Genomic DNA, 11,038 nt, shown 5'->3' on the forward strand with positions numbered 1-11,038 from the left:
TGTGCTGCTATGAACATCGATGTAGCAGTGTCCCTGTAGCATGCTCTTTTTAGGTCTTTAGGGAATAGACCAAGAAGGGGAATAGCTGGGTCAAATGGTGGCTCCATTCCCAGCTTTCCAAGAAATCTCCATACTGCTTTCCAAATTGGCTGCACCAATTTGCAGTCCCACCAGCAATGTACAAGTGTAATGGGTAGCTTCTTCCTTTTCTCTCCATCATGAATTTCTCATCATTCTTCAGCACTCACACAGATCACTGCATCTGTGATGCCACTGGCAAGTGGGCTCTTTATTCCTTCTTCTTAGGCTACAGCGCATCATATTTTATTTAATTACTTATCTCACACCACAGTTTTCAAAACTGTTTTGAGGCAAACTTATAAAAATGCACGTAGCAGTGAAAAATGAATGAGCATATAGGAGCAAATAGACTACTAGGGTAGAAAAATAAAGCCAAGAAAAAGTATGGAACTACATTCCATCACGCCCTTCAGATTTTGCTTTAAACTTCCTGGTCACAGCAAAGGGGAAAGAAACATGAAATGTTACGTCTCCCAGTGACCGTCAGATGAGATAGGCAGTTGCTCCAGAGAAGAGCTTTGCCGGTCACTGAGAATCGGGCTGTGTCTGGGGTCAGTGGGAAGGTGGAGGTGGCACAAGTCTTCAGCATGCATGGCAGGATCCAAGAAGCAGCTTCCCAGAGACCCCGATGCTTCTGTATGGCAGGACACCAGGTCACAGTTCAGTAAAAGCAGTTTTATAAAAGCCAGGACTGATGGTAGGCCACAGGTTTTTGTTGGTCAGTCTTAATCCAAATATAAAATGTCATGTAGCCAAAGGAACAATACTTACCACACTTTTGATGTATATTTATTTACCACCCCCTGCCAGACGGTCATCTTGTCACAGGCAGTGATCATATTTCTCTAAGGTTTGATCAGTGGGTAAGGAAAGGAAGAACATTGATGAATGAGATTTGTCCAGGAATCATCATGGTGCTCCACACTGAATCATAGGAGCTCAAAAAGTCGGGTTTGTATCTGCCATCCAAGAGCTACAAATAAGTCATCATCAGCTTTCTTTACTATTTTAGACATAGACCTGCTTCTGAGGCCGTTTTCAGCACCAAGTACATCAGCTGAGTGAAGCAAGATAACTACATCCCAGCCAGTCTGCTTCCGAGATTCAACAGAAAGCCTCTAAAATAACTTAATTTAGCTTAATTTAGTTTAATTTTACCTTTGCCTGTTGCATTTAGGACTAAGAAGATAATAATCTGAATATATTATTCTGATCAAAAAAGAAGTTAAATATGCATTTTCAAGAGAAAAGCAAAAATAGCAAATTCATTCATTGAAAATGTCAGTTGTTCCAAAATAGACCTTCTGGGCCGGGATAATATAATACCTTTCTTTTTCTCACTGCTGCTTTGTGTTTCTTTGTATACACAGGAACTTGACAAAGAACTCCCAGTGCTTCAACCATATTTTGTCAATGACCCTGGAGAAGCTGGAGTGAGGGAAGCTGGCTTAAGAGTCACATGGCTGGGACACGCCACGCTGATGGTGGAAATGGACGAACTCATATTTCTCACAGATCCTATCTTCAGCTCTCGTGCTTCTCCATCGCAGTACATGGGTCCAAAGCGATTCCGTTGTCCCCCATGCACAATAAATGAACTCCCCCGAATAGATGCAGTCCTTATCAGCCACAACCACTATGACCACCTGGACTACAGTTCTGTCATTGCTTTGAATGAGCGATTTGGTAATGAGTTGAGATGGTTTGTGCCTTTGGGTCTCCTCGACTGGATGCAAAAATGTGGCTGTGAGAACGTGATTGAGCTGGACTGGTGGGAGGAGAATTGTGTCCCTGGCCACGACAAGGTCACCTTTGTCTTTACACCTTCCCAGCACTGGTGTAAAAGGACCCTAATGGATGACAACAAGGTTCTCTGGGGAAGCTGGTCTGTCTTGGGGCCTTGGAATCGATTTTTTTTTGCTGGAGATACTGGTTATTGCCCTGCTTTTGAAGAGATAGGAAAAAGGTTTGGACCTTTTGACCTTGCTGCTATTCCCATCGGAGCTTATGAACCAAGGTTTGTAAATTTCCAAAGAAAACACTTTGGCTGCATGATAAGTTTAGAAATTTAAAGGATATGATTTTTGTGAAACTATGTAATGGTGAGCTTTGTTATACATTGATGGGCTTTGTGGGTCAAATTCAGTTAGATATTATTAAATTTCAAATATTTTAATCATAGGATAGCCTTTATGTAATTATTCCAAATCAAGAAGGACCAGGGCGTAAAGAAATAACATACCTCATGCGAAGTTCATGTACCATTCCAACTAAAGTTAAACTTGTAAGCCAGCAATCAAACCTAACTCTTGTTCTTTCTTTCACATGGAATATTCTTTCTTTTTATAATTACTTTTCACTCCATGATTGGAACGCACCAATCCCTTGTCCTATAGCTCTCCTGAGTGGAGCAGAGAGAAAGCCAGAGCTGGCCTGTGGCATTTCAGCCTTTTAGTCTGCGCTAAAGTGTGTGTGGTCATGACGTCACACTGCTCTCCGCTCACCCTTCAGCCACTGTGTCCTCATCACTTACTTCCAGAGCAGCTCTCGGCCACATATGGCTGGAGACCTAGGAGAACTTCTGCATTTTCCTTAACACTGTATGTTTAGGGAAAAGAGAAGTGATTTCAGAGAATTCAGTTAGATTTCAGTCAATTCTGATTTTATATATAGTAAAGAGAAAACAAATACTGATAGTAACAAAGTAAGGGCTAATTTAAATTTTTTTATTTAAAAAATGATTTTTTTGCATTTTACAGTGCTTGCATACATGGGTACAACTGCATTTTATTTAGGTGATCCAACAAATAGAACACCTAGTGTTTCTCTAACACATAGATGGAATGTATGAATCTTATCTTTTGTTTCCATCTGGTTTTGTTGAACTTATTTGTTAACCTTTTAAGTTCACTAACTCCATTTTTCCCTATCTTTATTAACATTTATTTTTCCCTTTTATGTTTTTTTTTTGCTAGTTTACTTAATTTGGTGGCTAGATTTTAATGTTTTAGTGCCTGATAATTATTAAAATTATCATAAATCAATATTAGTGCTTGAATTTCACTTCTCCACTTAAATAATTCTAGTTATAATGAAGCCTCTGAAAATATCAATCTGTGTTTTTTTTTAAGAACTGTTCTAATCAATGTAAAAAAAAATTTTTTTATAGTTGTTGATGGAGAGCATGCGTTTATTTATTTTTATGTGGTGCTGAGGATTGGACCAAGTGCTTCACACATGCTAGGCAAGCACTCTGCTACTAAGCTACAGCCCCAGCCTGGTTTAATCAATTTTGTATGATAATGATCTTTACTCAGTACATGTTCTTAAAATAACTGAATATTTCTAATTTGTAATTATGAGAATAAGTCTTCATAAATAGCAATGTACATATTAGATATGTGCTTGTGTTGATAAACCAAACCATATACACATTTACCTACTTCTTCCTTCCTGCTTGCATTGGGCCATGTTTATTTCTAAGACAGGAGAAGGGCAGGGAAGATGTTATTTGCTGTAGAGAGTTAAATGTGGCAGCCTATTCTGGGTAGTTCATTTCTCTGATCAGTACTAACAGTTTCAGAAATAAAGTATCCATTCAACAAACTTGAGAGTGCTCTACAAACGTGATATGATTACAAAAACGACTTTCAGTCATGTGCTGGGAATGCTTCGTCCTTACTTTTGAGATCTCTTGTCACCAAGTCTGTTGGGATTTAAAATTTTAATTGTTTCATCGTAGTCAAAAATTTAAACTTATTTCAGATAGACATTAGAATAGAAAGGAATTTCTATCCCTTTCATTTGCAGTAGGATCTTTCAAAAAATCAATAAAGACGCACCCCCCAAAACTGTTTTCATCTTGCCCTGAATTCTGTGCCGGGAGATATGGCAGAACAGTGCTTCTGTAATCTTCTGTTGGGGAGAACACAGTGGCTTTGTTTTGGGGCTCTCTTAGGACCTAGCAACTGCTGGCGGTAAATAACACCCTTTGGCTATTACAGATGGATGGATTCCTACATGATGTTCCCTGAACTGCAGAAGCACCTGTGCTGAATCCAGGCTCATTAGTTTTTCGGTAGCATTAGTAGGCCCTGGTGGATCAGGTAGACAGTGTTGTTATTCCTCCACCAAACTGATGGCTTGAAAAGCAAAAGGTTTGCTTGTAGATAATATGTTTTTTCCTAATATAGTAATTTTTTTTTTCCTGAAAGTTGATTTTTGTCAACTGTACTTTTCTGGGAGAATTTTATGGAATAGCTAGTATGCTTCATGCTTTTATAAACATTGTTTTTGTTAATCCTTGTAATAACCTTTACCCAGAATAGGTCTAAATTTATACTTAACAAACAAGGAAATGGAAGTTCAGAGAATTAGAAGGGACCTTCTAAAGGCCTTCCAGGAACTGCAAGAGCTGGAATTCACAGCCAGGCCTGCCTCCTGCCTGGGTCCTTGTTCTTTGCAACCTTTCAGTGCTTCTGCATTATCTCGAATCATTCGTCCATTACGCAGGCCTCCCTTCTTGTGAAACCAAACACCTCAATGTTCAGTTTTATGAAATTTAGATAAAATATCTTGAATACTAATGGGATTTTATTTTTTACTCCTGCTGTTTAAATTTTATACACTTATTTTTGTTTACTTTTCACTTCAGCAAGTTTAAAAGAAATTTGTTTTCATAGGCTATCCAGATTCTTTTGCCATTTGAATTTTGGTTTTCAGTTCTTTACTCATTATTCAGTTTCTTTGGGTCATATCCAGGATTTCAAAATATCTACTTTTTAAAATAATAAGTCATGTCTTCAGAATGTATCATCAGTAAAATAAGGATATACATGAAATAAAAGTTTACTGTTCAGAGAGGAGTTTTGAGATTCATGTATTGTGTAGCAATTTGTACAAGAAAGATGTTTGCTTTGTTTCTTTTCCTCCAGCAGAAAAGTACTGAGTGGAGTTGTTTTTGTTTTTTTGGTACTGGGAATTGAACCCAGGGGCACTGGGTCACACCGCTGCCCTTTTTTTTTTTACTTAAGAGTCTTGCTAAGTTGCTGGGGCTGGCTTTGAACTTGAGATCCTCCTGTTTCAGCCTCCTGAGCTGATTACAGGCTGGTATGCACCACTATGCCCGGCTAGAATTGTTTTTGCCTACTGTGATTTTTTTTTTTTTTCCTGTTCAGAATCTTTTTGTTAATTTTTTTTTTTTTTTTTTTAAACAATTAAGCTTTGACCTCCAGGCTTGGTTTCTGGCTCATTCTGTTTGTGTTGCTTATGTTCTATACCAGCAGTTTTCAACTTTGATTACATATTGAACTTATTTGGGAGACTTTTGAAAATGTTAATGCTCATGTCCCACCCAGAACAATCAAAACAGAAGCACTGAGGGCACAGGCTGAGTAGCAGTACTTACTTAAAGTTCCTTTGTAAGTCCAGGGCCTGATAAGTGGTTGAGGTACCACTAGTGTATGTTGCTGATTCTTTTGGCAGTTTAGCCCAATTCTTAGGTGTACTAATTAAAAATCAAGTGAAGAATAGGGAGGCAAAGTCAGAATACCCAAACTGAGATGATTCTTATTTCTCAAACAACCCACAGGTCTGCATGGAGTCTTAAAGTCTGATTAGATAAAGCAAAAATTAGAATCCAGAGTGTATTTGAAGACCAGAATTAATAAATTGCTGTGTTTTATCAGGTGGTTTATGAAATACCAGCATGTAGACCCAGAAGAAGCTGTCAGGATTCACATCGATGTTCAAACAAAGAAATCTGTGGCAATTCACTGGGGAACTTTTGCCTTAGCAAATGAGGTGAGTTTGATCATGATAAAAATAACTTTGATGATGTGTGTGACCACTGATGGGATTCAGGCATCACTGTCTCCTAGCAATGCTTTCAGAAACAGACTATGGAGTCAGACCCTTTGCAGTCATCACAATCATGACATGAATTAGGGTGTTAAACCTTATTAATCAGTAAAACAATATTCACATACAGTGAAAAACCCTTGTTGCAAGTTATTTTTTTGGACTACTAATCATTGTAGTTAATGAAGCATGTGTTTGTATAACCAAAAATCTGTGTACATAGAGTGGGGAGTAGAAAAATGAACCATCATGTCTCCCCCCTCAAGGCAGCTTCCATTCCTGTGGAATATAGAAGATGTATACGTGATACAGATATTGGAAGGGGAAATGGCTGTAATGTGGGACAGATTCATTGGTCTCAGAAAATCATGGGTGATCCTCAATAATCAGAATAGCATGGAAAAATGACATTTGAACTTGCTTATGAGAAGGCAAGAGGAAGTTATTTCCAGAGGGGGATCAAGGGCACAGCATAGGCCTGGAGGCAGCAAGTACAGGGAATGCTGAGGAACCTTTAAGCAGGACAGTAGATGGCATGAAGGGCAATGGGAGAAGTCAGGCTAGACTGACATTGTGGAATCTTCTAGAAATATGTTGTCATATTTGGTTTAGTGTCTGCTGTGTACCAGGCGTTGGGGTAACTGGTTTTTTTCCTACACTAAACCACAAGAGCTGATTTTTTTTTTCCTTAAGGGAGCTGAACCCTAGAGCTCTGCTGTTAACATGGATTCTGGGATCAAGGAAGGGATAGCTTAAAACTTTTTATTCTTTTCTGGACCCAAGCCTGCCCTAAGGAAACTTTAGAAAGGGATGGATGGAATGTGGCTTTTCTTTACTTTCTGTGGCATCTTCCATATCCTCGGGCCTCTCTGCAGGTACCTACGGTTTCTTGATGGTTTTGGCTCTCCCCAGTACCATTTCTGGCCTGCCTTCTTCCTGGATACATCTTGTTTCAAAATTTCTTAGTACCTTGATTGCTTGTTTCCTACCCCCTCAATCAGAATTCCCAATCCTGAGTCATGATGTAGCTACTCTTAGCCATGCTGTCAGGGGATGGAATAGAATGAGTGAATAAATGAATAACTTTGTGGGGTACAGAGGATGAATGAATGAGGAAGGAAGAGAGAGGAGTTTCATATACCATTTATAATAGGTATCAGTGTCTTAGATGAAGTTATAGTATTTTATTAAACCTGGGCAAAGAAATGAATCAAGATTAACTCCTAGACTTTTAGCTTGAGTGATTGGGTAGGCAGTTGTGATCTTCATTGATACATGGGCAAGATAAGACGAGGATCAAAACCTCAGTCTGCGATTTATTGTGTTAGTCACATATCTGTGATTGGCACAGTTGGGTGTGGTGGCATATGTCTGTGAACCCAGAGACTCCAGAGACTGACGCAGGAGTTTGAGGCCAGCCTCAGCAACTTAGTGAGACTCTGTCTCAGTAAATAAAAAGTATCCTGACTGGGTGTGGTGGTGCATACCTGTAATTCCAGCAACTTGGGAGGCTAAGGCTTGAGGATTCCAAGTTCAAGGCTATCCTTAGCAATTTTGTGAGGTCCTAAGCAACTTAGTGAGACCCAATCTCAAAAAGCAAAAAGGGCTAGGATGTGGCTCAGTTATTAAGTGCCCCTGAGTTAAATCCTAGTACCCAACAAAAGTGTTGGATATAGCTCAGTGGTATAGCACCCTTGGGTTCAGCACCCCAGTACTGAGAAAAAGAAGAAAAAAAGAATTATTGTGTTATTCAGCCTTCATGTGTTATTCCTGTTATAAGTCGAACCTCCATCTTTATTTATTAATGAAACATATAATAAAAACTCATAGCTTTTAATCCTTTGAAAGTTGTTCACAGTTAGGGCTGGGGCTGTGGCTCAGTGGCAAAGCACTTGCCTTGCACATGTGAGGCACTGGGTTCGACCCTCAGCACCACATAAAAATAAATAAAATAAAGATATGGAAAAAAAAAGATTAAATCCTAAAAAAAAGATAGTTGTTCACATTTTGATGTTAGTTGAATAACACTAGACAAACATGAGTTTATTAAATTATAAAGTAGATGAGATTCAAAAATTTCATATATAGCAACATCCAGTTTACCTAAAATATGGTATGTGGATTTCCTAGAACATGTGTTTAAGCCTCAAAACATTAAATCATTAGTTTTGATGGAAACAGACTTCAAGTATTATATAATATGTAAGTTAGCTTTCTAGTTGACCAGGGTCTTGACTGTAGAAGATTCTAAAATAGGGATCCCTTTTAGAACTTAGTTGTTGTCTAGGACTGCTTGCCTTTCCTTTATCAAATCCAGAATGCTGGGAACTCTGCTTTCCCCACAATCTCACTGATCTCTGATTTACCACCTTGCTGTTTGCTCCTATGGCTGTAGGGCATTTTTATCTCCTTTGTGGACTAAAGTGCTTGGATTAGGAGACTGTTATCAGTTACTCAGAAGGCTTTTTTTTTTTTTACCTAATTCCAGGGTTATCTTCTAGATGGTTGAAATAGATAAGAATTAACCTATGAAAAAACTCAGAACAATATTGCTAAACCTAGGCAGATTAAAGGCAAAGGATCTACTCCCAGCTAAAACATCAAAATCCACACTAAATCTACATACTACATCATGTGCCACACTAAAGTTATATATAGCTTAATAAATAAATTATCAGTGTAAAGTGATGGTGTATATGTATTGTTGGGGTGAAAAGAATTTAACAAAAGTAGTTATTTTCCAATGAAAGAATTTTATCATTTTGAAATATTTTCTAAAAAATTGCAAGGGAAATTTCTTGACTTAGGTTATTATTTAGTTAAATTCTATTGGCAATATATTAGTGATCTCCTTTCTATATGTATAAAATAGACTAAAAGTGGGTTCCTGTTTTGGGCCATCCATTAATTGGTTATCTTCAGTAGTCAGTGGAAAGATATTCGTAACCCTTTAAAGAGAGTCATACATGAACAAGTGAGCAAGGGGGGAATATTGCATATGCATTTTAAGCCGCAAGAAATGTTTTGTGGCTTTCCTTGTTTGTCACTGGCTGTCCCTTCTTAGTCTCTCTTGGTAGCTTCTCATCTCCCTCCCCCTAAACATTGAGGGCTGCAGGTATTAGTCCTTGGACCTCTTCTTTTCTAATTGTTTTCTCCTTTAAGGATCTCATCCAGCCTTGTGGCTTTAAGTACCATCTACCTGCTGTGCCTCTCTAGCTCATATCCCTCCTTCCTCCACCATCATCCACATTTATATATCTATAGTTGTCTCTTGACATCCCCCCCTTGGGTCTGAAACTAAACTTTCTGATCTTCCTTCAAACTTCTTTTACATCTCAGTAAATGGCAACTCTATCTGCCCAGTTATTTAGGCTAAAATCTGAACGTCTCTTTCTCACATCCTTCTCTTGGTACCCCCTCCCCACCCTGCCTACATACAATCAACTTAACATTAGACTGTATTCAGAATTTGACCACTTCTTACCTCCTTCATTGCTACCACTCTGTTCCTTACATCTGCTTAACACTATAGAGGGCAGTGACCTTTAGAACTCGAATCAGATTATGATACTCCTTTTTTCACACCTTTTCTAATTGAAGTTAACAGGGGTCTGATGGTTGGGGGGAAAGCCTTAGAATAAAGGAAAAAATAGCTATTATGCGATGTAGAGACTTAGACCAAATGAGAAATAACCAGCTGGGCACAGTGGTGGAGCATGCCTGCAATCCCAGTGACTTGGGAGGCTGAGGCAGAAGATTTGCAAATTTGGCCTGGGCCATTGAGCAAGATCCTGTGGTAGAGCACCTCTGGATTCAATCCCTGATACTACAATAAACAAACAAAACACCACCAAAAACTAATGACATGATTTAGCTTTATACTTTTAAATTTATTTATAAATAACTATTTTATTCAATATTCAGTGGACTCGCCTTATTTGGAAAATATTTGGGTGAAAACATTCTGGAACATACTGTGTGCCGTCTTCCCTTTTTATTGAGCTATGAAAAATTGAGGAAATCAAGGGACCTAGGGAAACTTACCCACTGTATCTCTTCTCTGGGGGTCCTTTTTCAGTCTGCAGACTAGTTTCTACATGTGGCTAGAGGTTTTGATTCTATCAGCCCTTCTCCAGCCAAAAATATTTGCTCTAGCATTCTCTCTCTCTCTCACACACACACAGATTTTTATATGCTTCAAAATGTTAACATTCAATTCTCTATACCATTTTTTAGCAGATTCCACAATAGATTGAAATTTTAACAAATCAGACTTCATATAATCTTATTGGTGTTCAGTCTAAGGTGGCACCACATTTGATATACAGTTGTTTAGATATATTAATTTCTATCTATTAGTAGACATTTCTGTTGATATCATAATGACTCAGACTGTATTAACAAATACGATTGACTCATTTGCTAATAATTCAATTAAAAAGGGAATTGTTTTATGAAGGATTTGTTGGTTACTTCAGTTTGAAGTTTAATTTGAAATATCCCCCAACCCTGTGTTATTAATTTCTTTTTCTTCATTCTGCCCTTTGCCAGCATTACTTAGAGCCTCCAGTGAAACTGAGTGAAGCTCTAGAAAGATATGGACTTAAGACTGAAGATTTTTTTGTCTTGAAGCATGGAGAATCAAGATACTTATATAACGAGGATGAAAACTTTGAATATGAGCACAGGAGCTTTTGATGAAAAAAGCATCATTTGATGTAAATTTGAAGGCAAATGACAAGACTAAGCAAGTCATGAATATTATGATATTTACACTTCTGCAAGTGTTTTATGTTTTGTGTAATAACTTGCTATGATGACTAGCTTATATAAAAGAAACGTTCAGGAGTAAGTCATTTAAATAATGAGTTGACAATGTGGATTTAAAAATCTTATATTAATGGTATAACCAATGCAATAGAAATTATTTACTAAAGCATTATACTTTAGCGGTGGTAGAATTTTCTGAGATAATGAAAAACTTGATCCATTTGTTTTTTAATTTTTTCAGCACCTCTACAAGGTGAATCAAGGTTTTATAGTTATCTAGATTTTTTTAGACGCCTGTATACATACCCTCATATCCCCCCCGCCCCCC

General features: G+C 37.9%; 1 protein-coding gene and 1 long non-coding RNA gene across 4 annotated transcripts in view; one reads left to right on the top strand and one right to left on the bottom strand.

Annotated features, from left to right (window-relative positions):
• LOC125611397 overlaps positions 1-10,495 on the bottom strand; it is an 11,410-nt gene extending 915 nt beyond the window's left edge. Inside the window, exons 1-2 of the long non-coding RNA XR_007341596.1 lie at positions 10,115-10,495; positions 4,613-4,619 (exon numbers count right to left, since the gene is read on the bottom strand). This is a non-coding gene — a long non-coding RNA (uncharacterized LOC125611397). The remainder of the gene's footprint in view (positions 1-4,612; positions 4,620-10,114) is intronic.
• Napepld (N-acyl phosphatidylethanolamine phospholipase D) overlaps positions 1-11,032 on the top strand; it is a 35,887-nt gene extending 24,855 nt beyond the window's left edge. For all 3 annotated transcript variants that reach the window (XM_048786184.1, XM_048786183.1, XM_015488380.2), the window contains exons 3-5: positions 1,452-2,098; positions 5,769-5,883; positions 10,492-11,032. In XM_048786184.1, coding sequence (XP_048642141.1) covers positions 1,452-2,098; positions 5,769-5,883; positions 10,492-10,638 — 909 coding nt within the window. In that variant the 3' untranslated portion in view covers positions 10,639-11,032. The remainder of the gene's footprint in view (positions 1-1,451; positions 2,099-5,768; positions 5,884-10,491) is intronic.
• The last annotated feature ends 6 nt before the right edge of the window (positions 11,033-11,038 follow it).

This window comes from Marmota marmota, unplaced genomic scaffold (genome assembly GCF_001458135.2).
Source record: "Marmota marmota marmota unplaced genomic scaffold, marMar, whole genome shotgun sequence".
NCBI classification, from domain to species: domain Eukaryota; kingdom Metazoa; phylum Chordata; class Mammalia; order Rodentia; family Sciuridae; genus Marmota; species Marmota marmota.